Below are 20,518 nucleotides of genomic sequence, written 5' to 3'. Positions count from 1 at the left end.
TGACAGTGGCTTAGTAATTCCAATTCTTTTTAAATTTAATGCTGTTTTGAAATAGAACCATATTGGACTCAAAATGGTAACTCTGTTTATCACTCTTCAAATACTGCCTGACCTGCTGAGTTTCTCCAGCTTTTTATTATAAACCCTACGGTCTGAATCTTACGTTTTTTAGCTATGCCCAAGTTGCATTGAGTTTTTTGGAGGGTTTTTCACTGGAAGGTTTAGCAAATTATCATCATCATACCTCATCAAGCTCACTGCATTAATCACCTACTCCCTCCCTATAGTGTCTGATTTTCACCCTATTTCACCCACTCAGTGGACTTCTACCCAGAGGGTGGCATCCCTTGTGTCTGTGCCATCTTTAAAAGGTTGCTGTGCAGTTGGACAAGCTCCAGCATTCTGAAACTGTCCAGCTGGTTGATGGACAGGGTCATGGACATGGACGAGAAGGGAACAGAGCAACACATTTCTCTGAGAGGGACTTGGAGATGGGCTGGTGTGAAAAATATCTAGCAATGTAGAAAGGTGGATAAATTTTGTTATCCTCCCTGCCAGGAGGAGTGCCACAATCTTCTCCCTGCTCCCTCACACTAAATCCATCTCTGCCACTACGCTCACCTCGAAACAAGGCTCATGCCCTTCCACTTTCACTGTCAGATATAACAGCTTGCCACACTCACTTCTGCCCACCCCAACCTCAGTCCTTTGGTACATCTCACCACCTTTTCTGCACATGTACCAGCACTAATAGCTGTGCCACCCATTGCAATCTCACTCATTTACCCCCTTTTGCTGATTACAGGAGTACTTAGGCCATATCAGGGCAGAGAGAGCCCAGATGGGTGAAGGGGTGCCTGACATCTGGGTCTTCACTGTCTTGAGGACAGAATCCTAACTCTCAGAGCAGAAGACCTGGACTGCTCTTATGGAGAAGCTCAAACATCTATGTTCTGCTAAATGAGTAAGTACCATTCTTCATTCCAATGCAACTCTCACATTAACCCTGCTGCCACTCTCAATCATCACATGCGACTTCTAAACACTGTCTGCCTCTTTCTTTTGTCTTGCCAGTTCTGCCAACCTGTAAAGAAATGCCTGGCTCCACGAGAAGCCCCATCCTTAACCTTTGAGCACAGGAGTACTGAGGCCTCAGAGAAAGCATTGGGAAGGCTGCCACCTGCACCCCCACCAGCCTAGATGCTGACACTTCAGTGAAAACTGGAGACACAGAGAGTGAGGGTGCACAATCTGATGAGCACCTCATGGTGACAGGTCTGCAGCTGGCAGAGGAAGAAACAGCTGGCACACAAAGGATTATGAGGACTAGACGCTTGCTCAACCCAGGCAGGAGACAACCCTGTGGTGTCAGCAAACAGGGATTTCATCCAAATGCATAGGGCACAGTATCAACTGCAGATAGGCAAATGGGACACAATGGCTGTCATTGCCCAGAATCTACATCAGTGCAGTGGATCATGTGATTGCCTGCCTGTCTCTATGGATAGGTTACTGGCTGCCAGGATGAGCAAGACCCAGCACCTTCAGGGCTGCTGGAAAGGTGCACACATGTGCACTCCATTGGCCTGACCCATGGCAATGAGGTTATGGGAGATGGGAAGATCCTTGCCCTGTCCTCATAAAGAGATGAGGCAGTGTCAGGTGGCATACAGTTAGAAGTGGTCCCACACATACATCCTACTGCTCTTTCCTTTCAGGACATTGCAGAAGTGGCTGGCCCTCCACCTACACCCGTGCAACCTTCAAAATTGAAGTCCAGACTTGCCCCTTGGCATGAATGGGTCATCCAGACTCCAGTCCCCCAAGTGTGGTGCAGTGGCTCCGTGGTTACCAGGTAGGGACCCAGGTTTGATTCCACCCTCACGCGAATGTCTGTGTGAACCTTGCACATTCTCTCTGTGTCTGTGTGGGTCTTCCCCAGGTGATCCAGTTTCCTCCCTCAGACCAAAGATGTGCGGGTTAGATGGATTGGCCATTGTTATGAAATTGTGCAGAGTAATCGTGAATTTGTTCTTACTCATTTGTGGGATGTGGGCAAAACTGGCTGGCCAGCATTTCTTGCCCATCCCTTGTTGCCCTTGAGAAGGGGGTGGTAAGCTGCCTTATTGAACCGCTGCAGTCCACCTGCTGTGGGTTGACCCACAATGCTATGTGGGAGGGAATTCCAGTGTTTTGACCGAGTGACAGTGAAGGAACTGCAATATACTTCCAAGTCAGGGTGGTGAGTGGCTTGGAGGGAAACTTGAAGGAGGTGGGGTTCCCATATGTCTGCTGCCCTTGTCCTTCTAGATGGAAATGGTCGTGGGTTTGGAAGGTGCTGTCTGAGGATTTTTGGTGAATTTCTGCAATGCATCTTGTAGATATTACACACTGCTGCTACTGAGCGTTGGTGGTGGACGGAGTGGATGCTTGTGGATGTGGTGCCAATCAAGCGGGCTGTTTTGTCCTGATGGTGTCAAGCTTCTTGAGTTTGTCGGGGCTGCACTCATTCAGGCAAGTGGGGAGTATTCCATCACACTCCTGACTTGTGCCTTGTAAATGGTGGACAGGCTTTGGGGAGTCAGGAGGTGAGTTAGTTCCCACAGTATTCCTAGTTCTGACCTGCTCTTGTAGTCACTGTGGTGAGTCGAGTTGAGTTTCTGGTCAATGATAACCCCCCTGGACGTTGATAGTGGGGATTCAGTGATAGTAACACCATTGAATGTTAAGGGGTGGTGGTTAGATTGTCTCTTATTAGTGATGGTCATAGCCTGGCATTTGTGTGGCACAAATGTCACTTGCCACTTGTCAGCTCAAGCCTGGATATTGTCCAGATCTTGTTGCATTTGAACATGGACTGCTTCAGTATCTGAGAAGTCGCAAATGGTGCTGAACATTGTGCAATCATCAACTAACATCCCCACTTCTGACCTTATGATGGAGGGAAGGTCATCGATGAAGCAGCTGAAAATTGCTGGGCCTAGGACACCACCCTGAGAAACTCCCGCAGAAATGTCCTGGAGCTGAGTTGATTGACCACCAACAACCACAGCCATCTTCTTGTGTGTCAGGTATGACTAATCACTGGAAAGTTTGCCCCCAGTACCCATTGATTCCAGTTTTGCTAGGGTTCCTTGATGCCACACTCGGTCGAATGCAGCCTTGATGTCAAGGGCTGTCATCCTCACCTCACCTCTGGAATTCAGCTCTTTTGTCTGTGTTTGAACCAAGGCTGTAATGAGGTCAGTAGCTGAGTGGTCCTGGCGGAACCCAAACTGGGCGTCACTGAGCAGGTTATTGCTGAGCAGGTGCTGCTTGATAGCACTGCCGATGATATGCTCCGTTACTTTACTGATGATCGAGAGTGGGGCAGTAATTGGCCGGGTAGGATTTGTCCTGCTTTTTGTGTACAGGACATACTTGGGCAATTTTCCACATGACTGGGTAGATACCAGTGTTGTAACTGTACTGGAACAGCTTGGTTAGGGGAGCGGCAAGTTCTGGAGCACAAGTCTTCAGTACTATTGCCGGAATGTTGTCAGGGCCCGTAGCCTTTGCAGAATCCAGTGTCTCCAACCGTTTCTTGATATCACGTGGAGTGAAGACTGGTATCTGTAATGCTGGGATCACTGCAGGAGGCAGGGATGGATCATCCACTTGGGACTTCTGGCTGAAGATTGCTGCAAATGCTTCAGCCTTATCTTTTGCACTGATGTGCTGGGCTCTTCTGTAATTGAGGATGGGGACATTTGTGGAACCTCCTTCTCCAGTGAGTTGTTTAGTTGTCCACCACCATTCACAACTGGATGTGGCAGGACTGCAGAGCTTAGATGTGTTCCGTTGGTTGTGAGATCACTTAGCTCTGTCTATCACTTGCTGCTTTTGCTGTTTGGTGTGCAAATAGTCCTGTTTGGTGGCTTCACCAGGTTGACACCTCACCTTCAGGTATGCCTGGTGCTGAAAGGCAGGAAGCTAGAATTTATTTGTAAAAAAATATTAAGAGAGAAGAGTGTGTGGTTCCTTTAAGAGGTAAAGAGCTTTACTGAGCTTAGAGATTTATACAGAAAAAAAAATGTATCTGTATGCAGCTCAAAGCTGTATAGCCAGTTTTGAAACGTTGAAACTGAAACATGTATCAATTGGCTGTGTGATTGGAAACCTTAGACTGGTTTTGATGTTTTGGCAATGAGCTGGAATCAGCCAATTAAATTAAACCAAGCACTTAGTAATTGAAAGCTAATTGAATTTATATCTGATGATTTTGACAACCTCGGACCAAGGCTATTGTATGAAAATGGATATATCATCCAAGGTATACAAGGAGAGGGTTTTTGAAAATTGGGGTGACAGTGAACCGCCATCTGAAAAATAAGCATCTAGCTCTCACAAGAAATTGCTAAGCTCGCTAAGAAAACACCATTTTTCCATAAAAAGTACCACAGCACTTCTAGCTAAGAGTCCTCACAGAAGACTTCACAGAGAAAACATCCCTGACAGCTGGATCAGCGGAAGAAAGGCATTTATGACTTGAGAACAGCAGAAGAAAGGTGTGTAGACTTTGAGAGACTAAGTTTTAACTTATTTTCTTATTATTTGGGTTTGTATAAGTGAGATAACACAGTGTGGAGCTGGAGGGACACAGTAGGCCAGGCAGCATCAGAGGAACAGGAAAGCTGACATTTCGGGTTGGGACCCTTCTTCAGAAATCTGGGGATTAGTGTCTTAGATCTTTAAATAAAATTTAGGTGAGAAGTTGAAAATCTGTTTAAGTTTGGTTACTTGTGGTTGGTTAAATCAAAAGTGGGGTGAATGGCTCTTATCATTGCTAAAGAGGTTCTGGGGTTTGAGGAGGCTTCCCAAATTTGCCAAAAAAATTTACAAACACAGAGGAAGGAAAAACTTCTAGACTTAGCAACAGGTTAGATTTGGGTTTAACTAGGGACAAGAGGAAAGCTGAAATTGTAAAGGAGTTAGTAAAGCATTTAGGTATACCAGAGAAACAGGCAAGTGCACTGGAGTTAGAAAAAATAAACTGAAGATTAGACAATTGGAGTTAGAGGATAAAGAAGAGCCAGGGCAGAAGAGAAAGAAAGGGAACTGAAACTGCTTGAATTACAGTTAAAAGGGAGAGAAGAAAACAGAAAAAGAAAGAGTTGCAAATTTAACAGGACAACTGACTTAAAAGGATGAAGACGAAGGTAGAACATAGGCTGAGTGAGGAGAAGAGTGATGATCAGCAAACCCATTGTAGCCAAAGACGTGGTAGGGATATATACAAATATGTCAAAACATTGCCAAAATTCGATGAAAAAGATGTAGATGCCTTTTTCATTTCCTTTGAGAAACTGGTTAGGCAGATGGACTGGCCAGAGACTGTGTTAATTCAGAACAAGTTGGTAGCCAGGATGTTTGTAGTGCTGTCAGATAAAGTGTCAAGAGATTATGAAGATGTCAAAGAGGCTGTTTTGAGTGTCTATGAATTGGTACCAGAAGCATATAGACAATGGTTCAGAAACATAAAGGAACCAGTTCAGACTCATGTCAAGTTTGAAAGCATTAAACATAGCAACTTTGATAGATAGGTGACAGCATTAAAGATAGAAGACATATGAGGCTCTTAGAGAGATTATTCTGCTGGAGGAGTTTAAAAACTCACTTCCAGAAATGATAACTCGTTGAGGAACACAAAGTTCAAACAGCGAGAAGAGCTGCAGAGATGGCAGATGAATACACATTAGTGCATAAATCAAAGTTGAGCTTCCGACAGCAATTTCATTCCATGAAGGATAGAAATTGGGAGAAAGGGAGATCCTTCAATGAAAAACAACAAGTAAATCACACTGGGAACAGTTTACCACAGGTGAAAAAAGAAACCGAAGAGGGTGAAAAGGAGGTGAAAGGCCTCAGGTATTTTCACTGTAATGGAGTGGAACACATAAAGTCACATTGCCGGTGGTTTAAGAAAGGTGTTGGGAAAAAGTATGTGGTAAAAGAGACTGAACCAGCGGGATTAGTTGAGGAAGTGAAGGGAATCCCAAAAGAATTTGAGGAGCTGCAGGATAGTGCACAGCCTAGTCACGGGCTGGATAGTGAGAGATGGTACCCAATTTCTATAAAGACTTCACCTCTATGGGTAAGGTTTACTCAGGAAGAACAGGGGGAGAAGATAAAGAAGTAAAAATATTGAGAGATACAGGAGCTAACCATTCTTTAATAGTAAGAAATGAAAGTATTTGCACTTCTTCTGAAATGTTACCCGAGATAGTGGTAATCTGTGGAATAAATGGAGAGAGACTTAGCGTTCCCCTGTGTAAGATCAGGTTGGAAAGTTGAATCAAGACTTGGGAAGTGACAGTGGGAGTGATTGAAAAAGTGTCTATTCCAGGAATACAGTTTGTTCTTGGAAATGACCAGCAGGATCAAAGATGGGAGTGATGCCCCTTGTAGTGGAGAAGACAAGGAAAACCAGGGAACTGAGGAGTTAAAAGATAAATACCCTGGAATTTTTCTGGATTGTGTGGTAACAAGATCCCACAGTCATAAGTTACAGCAAGAAGGAAAAACCAAAGAGAGAGATGAAGGAGTTGAGGTCCAGTTAGCTGACACCCTGTGTGATGAAATGGTGAAGGAAAAACCTGAACAGGCAGAGGATCAGGCAGAGGTGTTTAGTTCTGAAAGATTAATGGAGTTAGAACAAAAATATGAGACAATAAAAGGTTTATATCGTAAAGCCTACTTGGAAAAGGAATCAGAATGTATTCCTGAATGTTATTATCTTAAGGATAGCATTCTAAGGCAAAAATGGGGGCTGCAGCAGATTAGTGCAGAGGAGAAATGGGAGGAAGTTCACCAGATTGTGTTGCCGCTAGAATACAGACAGGAAGTATTGCAGGTAGCACATGAATTACCTATGGGAGGTCATCTAGGAATGAGGAAGACTCAGGCTAAGATACAAAAACATTTGTATTGGCTGGATTACATAAGAATGTGGTTGAATTTTGCCATACCTGTCATACGTGTCAAATGGTAGGAAAGCCGCAGGCTGTAATAAAACCAGCGCCTTTGATACCGATTCAGTCATTTGAAGAACATTTCATACGGGTTATAACTGATTGTGTAGGTTCCGTCCCTAAAACTAAAAGTGGGAACCAGTATTTGCAAACCATTATGGATGTGTCTACCAGATTTTTGGAGTTAATTCCATTACGGGAGGCAAAAGGTTGTGGAGGAGTTGCTTGCTTTCTTTACCCGTTATAGACTACCCAGGGAGATTCAGTCAGATCAAGGGTCCAATTTTATTGCCAAATTATTTGAGGAGGTCATGGATAGCTTAGGCATCCAAAACTTTAAATCAAATGTGTACCATCCTGAATCCCAGGGAGCAGTGGAAAGGTGGCATCAGACCCTAAAGACCATGCTGAGGATTGCCAGGATTACCCAAATGATTGGGATAAAGGTATCCCATTTATATTGTTTGCCGTTAGAGATGCCCCAAATGAATTGGCTCAGTTTTCTCCATTTGAGTTGATATTTGGACACAAAGTAAGAGGGCTTTTAAAATTGAGGAAAAGTTGATAGGTCCGAAGTCAGAGATCTCACAGTTGAATTATGTATCTGAGGTGACAACAAGATTAAACAGAGTCGGTGAATTAGCTAGACAACACTTGAAGGTGGCACAGCATCTAATGAAGCAAGGAGCACATAAGAAATCTAACATTACTATCTTTGCTTATGGAGATAAAATATTGGTGCTGTTACCAGTGGTAGGAGATCCCTTCAAAGCAAGGTTTAGTGGTTCTTATCAGATTGAGATGAAGTTGAGTAAGGTGAATTATCTGGTAAAGATGCCAGATAGGAATTAACTTTATCAGGTATGTCATGTGAATATGCTGAAACCTTACTATGACAGGGAAAGGGAACTGCAGAAACAGGTATTAGCTACTGCCCCTCAGAGTGAGGAATCAAATCCAGATGATTTGGATTTTGATGTGTCTCAAAATAAATTAAGTAATGAAGTCCTTAGAAAATGGGATAGGACAGTGAGCTATCTGTTTCAGGAACAGAGAACTGAACTGAAAGTCTTCTTGTAGCAAAATGAGGACATATGTAAGAATAGAATGGGGAGGACTAATAGGTTGAAGTAGTGAATGCTGTTCTGATAAAACAACACCCCTACAGGCTTAATCCTCTCAAAGCAGCACAAGTACAGAAGGAAGTAGAAGTGATGCTCCAAGAAGACATCATCAAGCTGAGTCAAAGTGAGTGGAGTTCGCTGATCGTGTTGGTTCCCAAACCTATTCTGTGTGGATTATCAGAAGGTCAATGCCATTACTAAATTGGACTCATACCCAATTCCATGGCTGGAGGATTTGTGGAAAAAGTTGGACAAGCCACATACATCACAAAGTTGGACTTACTTCGCGATTATGGCAAGTATCTTTGTCAGAGAGAGCGAAAGAAGTTTCTGCGTTTGTAACCCCAAATGGCCTGTATCAATTTAAAGTAATGCCCTTTGGAATGAACAACGCACCAGCCACATTTCAAATACTTATGAATAGAGTTGTGGCAGGATGACTGTTTGTGCCGTCTATATAGGTGACTTAGTGATCTTCAGCCATACGTGGAAAGATCATATAGTGCATTTGGCAGAGCTCTTTGAAAGACTATGGGAGGCAAAACTGGTTATAAATTTAACAAAAACTGAATTTGCGAAGGCAGAAGTGATGTACTTGAGACACAACATTGGACATGGAAGGATGACCCTGAGGAATGTGAAGATGAAGGCCATAAAGGAATTTCCAAGACCATCCTCAAAGAAACAGGTGCTTCGATTTTTGGCACTGAGTGGATTCTATCGGAAGTTTGTACCATCTTCAGTAGCGTGGTGGCATCACTGATGGATTTGCTAAAGAATAACACAAAATTTTGGTGGGCAGAACAATACCAGGAGGCATTTGATAATTTAAAAGCTGTATTAACCACCACACCAGTTTTAGCCACACCAAATTTCTTGAAATCCTTAAAGTCGCTATCGACACTAGCAATGTAGGTGTTGGGAGTTGTGTTGATGCAGGAGGATGATGGTGGAATTGAAGGGCCAATTGGTTATTTTTTCAAAGAAATTCAAAAGCCACCACAGAAAATACTCCACTATTGAAAAAGAGTTATTGAGTTTGGTACTGGCCTTACAACATTTTAATGTTTTGGAGATGGTTGTGTATACAGACCACAACACTCTCACCTTTTTGGAAAGATTTAAGGACAAGAATACGAGACTATTTCATTGGCAACTTGTATTACAGGCTTTTAATTTACAGACAATACCTGTTGTGGGTTGTAAAAATGTTATTGCAGATACATTATAAAGGCAAGACGAGCTTCTCTGTGTGTTTCGGGTTTAATTACGAGAAGGGAACCTCTAATTCCGCCATAACAGTTTGGGGGTTTGTGTTTCAATTTAATTATCAGAGGGGTTTGACCCCCCCCTTTGTAACACCATGCTAAATTGCCCTTCGCGTCCAGGGATGTACAGGCCAGGTAAATGCAGGGTTACAGGGGTGGCGTGGATCCAGATGGGATGCCCTCTGGAGGGCTGGCACATATAATGGACCGAACAGCCTGCTTCCACGCTGTGGGGATTCTATGATTCTAAGAAGTCACCCCACAAAAATGCCAGGGCCAATGGGCTCCACTTTTGAGCAGGCTCCCTCCATGCCAGTTGCAGAACAAGGGACTACACTAAGACATAGTGGGAGAGGAGAAAGAAGGAAATCAATTGAGGGTACCTTGGTGGCAGGGATGAAAAAGGCTTGTATATGACTATTACTTTCTAAATAAATGTTCCTGATGTTAACCTTCATGTGTTTGAGTCTTTATAAGTACTAAGCGCGTCTTAGAACCACCCGGCAAAATTCTGTGATCACAGATGAGGCATTACGGATGGAGGTCTGCACTGACAGCTTATTGCACCACCAGGAAGCAGGGGAAACAATGTGTATGCATGGCATTGGGTCATGCTAACTCTGTCGTCCATCCTCGTTCAACATCCCTAATGTTTGGCTCCCAGTGTGTGTAAAGGTGTAGATGTCAAAGAATTATCTACCAGAGGCTGTGCCAGGTTGATTCAAGTACAGAGAGGGTCAATGTTGTTGGATATCAGGGAGGAGGCAGCCTGTGTGCTGTACATTGCATGGACCATGTTCTTTCTCTTTAAAAGGGATCAGTATTTGCTGCAGTCCTTTCCCTCACAGGTCAAGTCACATATCCCACTGATGTGGTCACATCCATTTTTTTCCCCAATGTGTACTTTTGATTTCCAGCATGACGGAAAGTGACAGTGAGCACATCTTTGCCATTGGTTTCCAGCCTCATCCATATGTACCAGTCAGCCCCAAATATACACATTTCCTTCCTAGAGCCCATGACGTTAAAATGGCAGGTTTTATAATTCTCTAACTCCCTACACAACCCGTCTATAAACATCTACAGTGGCCTACCTTTCCCAACCAGTCCTTGGCAGGTGAGGTGACTCTGTTTGGTGTGGTCACTCTCTTCAGCCAGGAATACCAGGCTCATATTACACCTGCCTTGCCATTTAGCACAGATGCAAAGGTGGAAGCTTGTTGCGGTTGTCAGCAGGTCTCAGTCAAACCAAGGACAATAGCCTATATTCAGAGGGGTCCCAACACAGTAAGTCAAGAGCAGCTTCTGATATGTCCAGGGGCTTGGATACGGTCAGTCAGCCATTTGGGACAGTCACAGTTAGGATGCTCTTCGCATGATAGGCAAAGGGCTGAATGTTGAGCACCATTCCACCCGTCTATACTCTTTCTGCCTTATTGGGGACTGTCTGTCTCCTGGTATGAGAGGTCGATATTAAGAGAGGTGAAAGGGACTGGCACAGCTGTTACTTTTGTTGCAGGTATGGAGATAAATGAGTGATTAGGCAGTGCAGAAGGCATGCAGGGTGAGTAGTATCAGGGGTTAAGGTAGGTGAGAGTGAATGGAGGGAGATGTTATGGGCAACACAGTGGTAAAGCATGAGCCTTGGTTAGAGGCGGTTGCAGTAGCAGAGATAGAGTGTGTGGGTATCAGAGAGAAGATGGTAGCACTTATTTTGGCAGAGTGGAGAAAGTCATTGACCTTCTTCCTACAGCGCTGAGACCGTATTAATCCAGGTGGCACCCTCAGACCAGGCTGGCTTGTTTTGACATCACTACTGGTCCTGAGGGAAAAGAAAGTTCCCTGTGTGTACTACCCCATCCAGCAGGACCTCCAGGTCCCTGCCCACAAGCATGGCACTGAAGTCTCCCTGTCTGTCATGGCCAGAGCAAATTTCAGCAACATGCAGGGCAGCTCCAGACAGAGTTTGTTCAGGTGCACAATGGCTGTTTACAGGTAGTGAAGACATAAAAGGTACCAGTAAATTTCAGGATATGCACTGAGTGTGAGTTGTTCTGGGACAGCACGTGGTCAGATAGGGCCTGAATGGGATGTGAAGGAATCTTTGGGGTGGGGCAGGTAGTTAATGAGGTGAGTTTAGTAAGATGCAGTGAGAAAACCCACTTGGGTTCAGGCAGAAGTCTCTCCTATAATCTTGACACAAGCCAAAAAAAAGCACAAGATTCACTCTAATAATAAACGACTGGTGTGTGTCCAATGCACTGATCCATGCACACTCAGCTCACTGAATAGTATAGTAAGGTTATCTTGATCAACCAACGTAACGAGTCACGGAATTACAGGATGTGGCTTATATCCAAGCTCCCAATCTCATAAAGACCAGCAATGACAGTAAGTAACAGGAGGCTCTTCTTCCTACTCCCTCGACTCAGGGCTAGTCACACATTACAATGGCCTGTGAGGTCCACCTGCCTGATTTTCAATTGCAGATTAATGAGTCTGGCCAAAAGGGACAAGGAGAAAGAAAGTTTTGCTATACACCCAATTTAATAGACTCCAACAGAACGGATGCTTGGCAATGTTACAGACTGGACACCATGATTTATGTAGTTCATTGTAAATTTGAAAAAGAAACAGGGAAGTTGTACAACTTATTTTGGTGGCTAGTTGCTTTTAATTGAACGTCTGAATATGATGTATTGTTTCAGCTGAGGAAGCAGATGTTCAGAGTAACCTAGCTGGTCATGTGAGATTTTGTTCTGTGTTATTTTGTGAATTCCAACAGAATTTCCAAACATAAGAATTAGGAGGAGTAGGCCACTCAGACACTTGAGCTTAATCCAACATTCAACAAAATCATAGCTGATCTGATTACTGAACAATGCTGTCCAACTCTGCTAACTTCTCACCCTATGCTTATTAAGAATCCATCCACCTGTCTTAAATATATTCAAAGACTCTGCTTCCATCACCTTCTGAGAAGTGTCCCAAACTCTCAACATTCGGTGAGAAAAAAACCTTTCCTCATCTCTGACTTAAATGGAGGACCCCTTGCTTTTAAACAGTGACCTTTAACTCTAGCCTTTCTGCCGCCACTCCTCCAATTAAGTTTGTGGTGGCAAGGCACATGGAAGATCTTCCCCCTTCCTCATCCTAATGCCCACTGGTATGTACTCAGCAGAGGCAGGGTACTTGCGATGAGTGCAGCACAGAAAACACGTTTGCCATCCTAGCTCTGATGGAGGAAAGGTGAGTTTTGTCGAGAGTCAGAGCCCTGTGATTGATGTTGAACCCCTTTCCTCATGCTCCACAACCAGAATACCCTCCTGCTATCACAACTGTAGCCTGGGATCCAATAATGCTCCTGGACCTTGGGTAGATATTATACTGACTGCAGCCACTGAAACCCCACCAAACCCCCAATAGTGCTATCATTCAAAAGACCAGCTGCTTCAGCGGTCTTGATCCTATAGAATGCCTGCCATTGTCTGTACAAGGAGCTTAGTGACACTTCATCCACAAGCCTTCCCTGAGAGGTAACATAAGACTGCAAAAGCACCACTGCTTCCATTAAATACAATTCACAACATTTATTTTTACAACATTCCACTTTTATTTTCTGTCATTATAGGTTTCGAACTGGATTCTTCTTGATCTATCAACTTCCAAGGACAGAAGGCTATCAAAGTGTTCTGAGTTCTCACTGTTAACAAATGGAAGCACCAATATCACCACAGATGACCTAGAGGATGAAGGTGTTGAGCTCTTGAGGAGGTAGCATTGTGTGAGTCACAGTGCATTGGTGAGAACTGGTTTATGAACTGGTACTTGTTGCCTGAAACAACTTCTGGCATAGAACAATAATTGTTTGTACTCTGGGAAATATGCCAGTTCTGTGACAAGAGAAGATGTCACAATTCTGATGCTATTCATTGGAAAAGGAGAAGAACAGGTAGAAATATTGAATGTAATGAATGATGACCTTGCCTACCTCTGGCAATTCAAAGGCAGTTTCAGGGCTCTTCCAACTGATGATAAAACTGTACAGTTGGCTCTGCACTAATTTTGAGCCTATGGAGTTAGCTATTCTGGATTGTCAAAGTGAATGGAAAAGAAAGTCAGCAATGAAAATGGGAAGCTGACTTGCCATAAGCCTATTTGGACTGACTGGTGCAGACCAATTTCAGCCCAATGATGCTAAATCATCATCATAAATTACACATTCTAATATGCTCAGCTCCTGAAACAGACCCATAATATTATACATAACCAACCTTTCCTTGGTGTTTCATACTTCACTTTAACTGACCTTGAGTACAAATTGCTCTACTCTTGTCTGAAGTCCCCAGACTTCGAATTTAACAGTCACCAGTTTATAAGAACACATAATCGGCTTCTGAGTTTCCCTCCAGCCTTCTTTCAGCATGCCTCGCTGTGTCTTCTCTGATTTAAAATACCTAAGGTCCTGAAACATAATAAAATGTCAGTGTTTTTATTTCATGTTTTTCAGCACAAATGCACAGCCATTAAAGTTACTTTACAAGGTAACAATTCTGGAAGAAAGAAACATTTTTACTACAAAATTTTACATAGATGCACATAATTCATAAGGAACACAATAATTTTATACCTAACATTTAAATAAAATCTTCTACTTCACAGGCAACAAATACCTCAAAGTTAGAAACCTTGTACGTTTTGCAAAATAATTACATTTCTTCAAACATTCCTGTTTCTCAATATTTTTTCCTTCAGCAGGTCATAATACAGCAAGAAAAAAGCTGGGCAGGTAAACATCCCCAGGCAAGGATGTGCTTCTCAGAGGCTTTTGAAGACTCATTATCTTAATTTCCTTTCCCTCCAGTTGAGAAACGCATTTTGTAAAGCACTTCTGTCTTACAGCACACCTAAGACCAGAAATTGATGGCACATAGGATAATCAGTTTGAACCTGAATCCTGCTGTCATACTTCACAGTGTCTGATGTTCAAAAGCTCTGTACTTTTGTGTCACTTGCAAGCTTTTTCTCAAAGTGCACTATTTATTCTTTCCCCTTTGCATCTTTCGTCTTTCTGAATGGACACTAACAGCCCTCTCTTTCAGACAAAAGAACAGCTAAGCACCAGAGAGTAGGCTTTTTACAACCCCTCTTCTAAGTGTTACCTCTGGTAACTTTACTTTCAGCTTTTCTCAGCATAGGAAAGTAATTGGCTTTGGTATCTTCAATTGGAGGAACAACCGTCCTTGGAAATGCAGCCACAAATGCCGGCCTTGTGATTCAAAGCATGACATGAATGAATGAATAATCGTCACACATATCTAGGGAGATACAGTGAAAAGTGTATATACAGATGTAGCACAGAAAGAAGCCAGTCAGCCGATGGTGTCAATAAAAGAATGTTTGATTTTCAGGTAATGCATTCCAGGCTGCTACTGATTTCCCAGCCAAGTGCACTGGGTGCTCATGCCTGCTGTGAAAGAAATCTGTAAACCTTTGAAAAAGTGTTTTCAGTCACTCAGTGAAATAACTATACGGAGGACAGTACCCCTTCACCAAGTCACCCTTAATTTATGTGTTCACAGTACATTGGCTGTAGCCAGCCAGCTTGGAGTCAGTCCCCTGAATTGAGGATATTCTAAAACCCCTGTTTATATTGGTCAACCAGGGCTTCCTGATTGGCCCAGGTTAACAATCCCAGTCAACGGTCTTGTAGTCAACAAGATCCACCTGGTTCCAAGCACTACATTCAGATTTCATCTTATTAAATTGAAATTACACTGGTTTCATGACACTATCATGAGTGACAAATATATTCATTGATATTGTGCCTTTCATGGCTTCCACAAGATATAGAAGCACAATTAAGCTATTTGGCCCATTGAAACTGCTCCGCCATTTGATCACGGCTGATATATTTCTCAACCTCATTCTCCTGATTTCTCCCCATAAGTCTTGATGCCCTTACTAATCAAGAACCTTACTAATCTACCTCTGCCTTAAATACACTCAGTGACTTGGCCTCCACAGTTTTATGTGTCAATGAGGTCCACAGATTAACCATCCTGTGGCTGCAGAAATTTCTCTTCATTTTAGTTCTGAAGGGACGTCCCTTCTCTCCGAGGCTGTGCCCTCAGGTGTCAATCTCTCCTCCTATTGGAAATATCTTCTCCAATGCCAACTCCATTCAGGCCTCTCAGTATTCTGTAAGTTTCAATCAAATTCTCCTCATCCTTCTAAACTCCATCGAGTACAGACCCAGAGTCCTCAATCACTCCTCATAAGACAAGCGCTTTATTCCTGGAATTATTCTTGTGAACCTCGTCTGGATCCTCTCCAAGACTAGTAAATCCCTTCTTAGATACAGGCACAAAACTTTTCACAATATTCCGAATGCAGTCTGACCACAGCCTTATACAGCCATAGTGGTATGTTCTTGCTCATGTATTCTAGCCCTCTTGAAATGAAATCTTACATTGCATTTGCCTTCCTAACTGCCAAGTGAACCTGCATGTTAATCTTAATAGAATCCTGAATGAGGACTCCCAAACCCCTTTTCTTCCTAACAAAGTGCATAACCTCATACTTTCCCACATTGTATTCTATCTGCCACTTCTTTGCCCACTTTCCTAGCCTGTACAAATCCTTCTGCAGTCTCCCCACTTCCTCATCACTCCCTGTCCCTCCACCTATCTTTGTGTCATCTGCAAACTTAGCAACAATGTCCTCAGCTTTCAGATATTCCATTGTACTGTATGACCAATCAAGGACTTATTGAAGTCATGTTTTTGAAATTGTACTGTGGGCATTATTAAACTATTTATATTCTTTAATCTGTGTGTATCTTCAGCTGACACTCAGATTTTATACGCATTCCAAGAACATAATTTAATTTCATTCTCAGCCTTTTCATTTGCTCCATTCAGTCTGTAGTCTGAGGTATTAACATATCAAAGCAAAGCCAATCAGTTAACATCTTTGTAGCTGCAAATATATAGAATCATAGAATCCCTACAGTGTAGAAACAGGCCCTTTGGCCCAACAAGTCCACACTGGCCCTCAGAGCATCCCACCCAGACCCTCCCCACCATAACCCATCTAAGCTAGACATCCCTCAACACTATGGGAAATTTTCCATGGCCAATCCACCTAGCCAGCACATCTTTGGACTGTGGGAGGAAACCGGAGCACCTGGAGGAAACCCACGCAATCATGGGGAGAACGTGCAAACTCCACACAGACAGTCGCCCAAGAGTGGAATTGAACCCGGGTCCCTGGTGCTGTGAGGCAGCAGTGCTAACCACTGAGCCACCATGCCGCTCTATCTGAATGGTCTTTAGTTATAAACAAAATTTACTGGATAATTCATTATTTAATTCAGCATTTCATTCTGCATCAGATAATGGATGTGATAAACTGAGTCTGAACTCATTTGTAGTTTATCAGATCTTTAGGCACATGGAAATACCAGATCTCAAATGCAGATTGAGCATCATCCACTCTTCTAATATCGCAACATTCAGTACGTTTGAGGACAGAGACAGATGTGTGAATGCAACTGTCATTAGGTGCTAACGTAAGGTTTTAGTGAAAACTGACTTTTTCCTCAGGCAGAATCTTACAGAGAGCTGAACAATGTGGGCTATGGTAAGGAATGTGGCAGAATCGTGAGAAATCTAGTGAGGCCTATGTTGAACGGGCTATTGGGAACAACCTGCTGCATCTTTCAACTAAATTCTTAACATCAAGACAAGATTCACATGAGGCAGTGGCAAGTTTTCTATTAAGGGGAATCATTGCTTGTTAATGAACTTATTAACTGAACATCTCACCTCATTAACATGCAACCTCCTAGCTTTGAGGTGATATCACACACAGGTCCCTCTGCATTTTCCACTCAGGACACTGAAGAAGTGACTGAGTCCTCTGACCCCACTCTGCCTGCATTCCTCCAAGACTGCCAGGGACATGATCTATTTTCTTGAATGCTGACTTTGTTTGTTAAGTTTTGTCAACTGGGAAGATGAATATTAATGCGGAAGACTGTGCCATTAATCAGGCATTTAATAAGTGTTATTCCCTGTCAATTGGCATCTTGCTGCGGTCTAGCGGGAATCTTGCCTTGCCGTTTGTAAAAAGCATAAAAGATGGCGAGAGTTGCTCCTGATGCGAGATGGGCCTCACCACACTTGATGCCTGATTCTGCCACATACCTTGTCACAGCCCACTGAAATAAAACCAAGAACGGAGGATGCTGGACATCATAAACAAACCGGAACTGTATCCGGTAAGACAGTGCTGGAGTAGGATGCTCCAGCTGGAGGTCCTTCGCTCGCCCATTCTTTTCCTTCTTTTTGTCTTTGTTTCTCCCCCACTCTTCCTTTCTCTTGGTCTCGGACTCCTGGCCCTGACGTCCGACTCCTGGCCTCTGAAGTGGTTGGCGGAGTCGCCAGTGACCCGAAGTGGGGACACCAGCAGTTGGAGAGGGGGCACCAGCAACCTGAAGCATGGCGGCAGTGGCCCAGCGTGGAGCAGCTTACGTGGAGGCTCCCTGCACTGGTCTGTGGTGGAGAGCCTTTTGGAGAGAGACTGTAATGTTTGTTTTTTTTTAAACTTTGCTTCTTGTTTTTCTGACCTCTGGTTATATTGTGTTTTACTGTAATGTAACTTTTTCTTTTCATTTCTCTATTTTGTAACCAAGGATTATACCTAGATGGCTTTGTACCTAAGATGACACTGCAAGTGGTGACTTACAAACATTTCACTGTATCCATTTGAGTTCATGTGACAATAAAGCTGATTCAATTCAAGGAAAAATAGAAGGGTCTGTTGCGAAGGGCATTAGACTTGAAACATTAACTCTGTTTTCTGCCCACAGATGATGCCAGACATGCTCAATTTCTGCAGTAATTTCTGTGTTTATTTGCTATAGCCTGCATTGTTCAGACCTCCATATGATTCTGCCAATAGTCGAGTTGGTTCCCAAGGTTGTCACAATCACAGACAGAAGAAATCTAGCAGGCTTTCAGAGGCCTTAGGCTCAACATTCCATTTCTCTGTGTTGAAAACCAAGGGCAAAGGAATAGAACAGGAGAAATACAGTTTCCAACAGTCAGTGTCAAAGTCATTGGCACAGGACTGGGAACAAGTTATTTGAGTTACTTTTGTGATGGTGCAGGGATGTGCCGTACAAAGAGACCAAGAAGAGAGGAAGCAAAAATGTTCAAATAGCCACCTAATTTAAGTAAGCTTTATCAAGACTAGTCCTGTAATAGGCTCATTTTCTGGTTTATGTAACAGTATTATGTATACAGCATAAAATAAACACATTCTGTCGCTTATTTTTATGTATGTTATAAACATAATGGTAATCTAACGTCAGCATTCAGAATCACGATATTTTATTAATAATCTCCTTGTCAAGCTATGGCACAGAAGGAATCATTTTCATTTCTCAGCGACAAGATTCTATGTTACCGCCTGTAAATATTCAATCAAGTTAATAAGGCTTGGCTTTCCCTTAACAAATCCATGCTGACGATCTGATGAACTCATGTATTTCTAAATGGTGATTTAATACTGTTTCAGAATTTTTTTTTCCCAACAACTAGTTAGGTGGATGACTCAGTATTAATTGGTTTATACCTATCTCCCTTATTAAACAAAAAGTGCAATGTTTGTGGTCCTTCAGTACTAAGTCTTTACCAAAGGAGGATTAGTAAATGATGGTTGGACCCTCCGTTATTTCATCCCCTGTTTCTCTTAATGGCCAGGATGTAATGGCTTGAATAAGTCCAGAAGATGGTCGGCCCAAAACTTGTTGATCTTCCAGAACAAGAAGTTGGCCCTGACTGAGTGTTGCAGACTGGCACATTCTAAGGTCCAGGATTACATGCTGAGGGACGGGCGCTAAAGTATGGGGCAGTTGCCACCAAGACGCAGTAGGGAAAGACCATTGCCTAAGGTCTTACTAATGGGGGTCTGTTCAGTTATTGGACCCTCCCAGTGTCTCAAATATATGTAAGTATTAGTACTGTATAAGTGAAGTCTTTGGTTTTGTGGATAGAGTCAAAGTTTAATGTTTTGTTTGTTTACTTGACATGCAACTGTACAGAATCAAACTGCACTTGTGACAATGTATATATACAAAGAGATCTTTTATGAATAATGTGTATTTTTGAAAAGATGGTTAGATTTTCTCTCACTGAAGATGGTCATTGCGTGGCAGATATGGCATGAAGATCACTTACCACCTATCCACCCAAACCTGGATATTGTCCAAATCTTTCTGCAAACGAACAAGGACAGCTTCAATACTTGCAGAGTCGCAAATTGTGCTGAATATTGTGCAATCCTCTGCTAATATCCCCGATTTCAACCATATAATAGAGATGGCCATTGATGAAGGAGCTGAAGACTGCTGGACCCAGGCCCTTACTCCTGAGAACTGAGATGGTTGACTTCCAGCAACCACAACCATCGTCCTTTGTACAATGTATGATTACCAACAATGGAGAATCTATCCGTTTGTGTGCGCGCATGCCCCACACACACACACACACACACAGGACTATACTAAGAGGTTATATTTTTGAGTTGCTGAATCTGTTCTTAATTTATCTCATACTGCATTGTGGTATTGTCACTTAACACAGTGGAGGGCATAATCAATGTGAAGATGTGAATGTGCACTAGACACTCCTACTTCTTGTGACGCAGTGGTAATATCCCTACCTCTGAGCCAGGTAGCCTGGGTTCAAGTCCCACCTGTTCCAGAGATGTTAACAACATTTCTGAACAGGTTGATTAGAAAATAGACACATGCATCAGCAGCAGGCAGATTGGTGAGGATGAAATCAAGTAGTCTTTTTCCCTCTTGATGGTTCCATCACCATTTGTCAGAGGCCAGACTAGGTTAGGAGAACAGATTTCTTTCCCTAAGGTGAACCAGATGGGATTTTATAACCACAGACAATACTTACATTGTCACCAGTCCAGATTAATTGAATTATAATTCCAACACTCAGGCAGAGTTAAATCTCGAACTCCGACCCAGGCTCTCATAACATTAGCCTGGGCATCTTTGTTACTGGTCCAGATGTATTACCACTATATCACC

At 42.9% G+C, this 20,518-nt stretch overlaps 1 protein-coding gene across 1 annotated transcript in view; it reads right to left on the bottom strand.

Annotated features, from left to right (window-relative positions):
- Window positions 1-20,518, bottom strand: part of LOC109929767 (phosphatidylinositol transfer protein cytoplasmic 1a) — a 224,401-nt gene that overhangs the window by 12,447 nt on the left and 191,436 nt on the right. The window contains exon 6 of the mRNA XM_048611083.1: window positions 13,712-13,867. Coding sequence (XP_048467040.1) covers window positions 13,712-13,867 — 156 coding nt within the window. The remainder of the gene's footprint in view (window positions 1-13,711; window positions 13,868-20,518) is intronic.

This window comes from Rhincodon typus, chromosome 23 (assembly GCF_021869965.1).
Source record: "Rhincodon typus isolate 14 chromosome 23, sRhiTyp1.1, whole genome shotgun sequence".
Classification (NCBI taxonomy): domain Eukaryota; kingdom Metazoa; phylum Chordata; class Chondrichthyes; order Orectolobiformes; family Rhincodontidae; genus Rhincodon; species Rhincodon typus.
The sequence above is the reverse complement of the archived record's forward strand: the minus strand, read 5'-3'. Positions and strand labels throughout refer to the sequence as shown.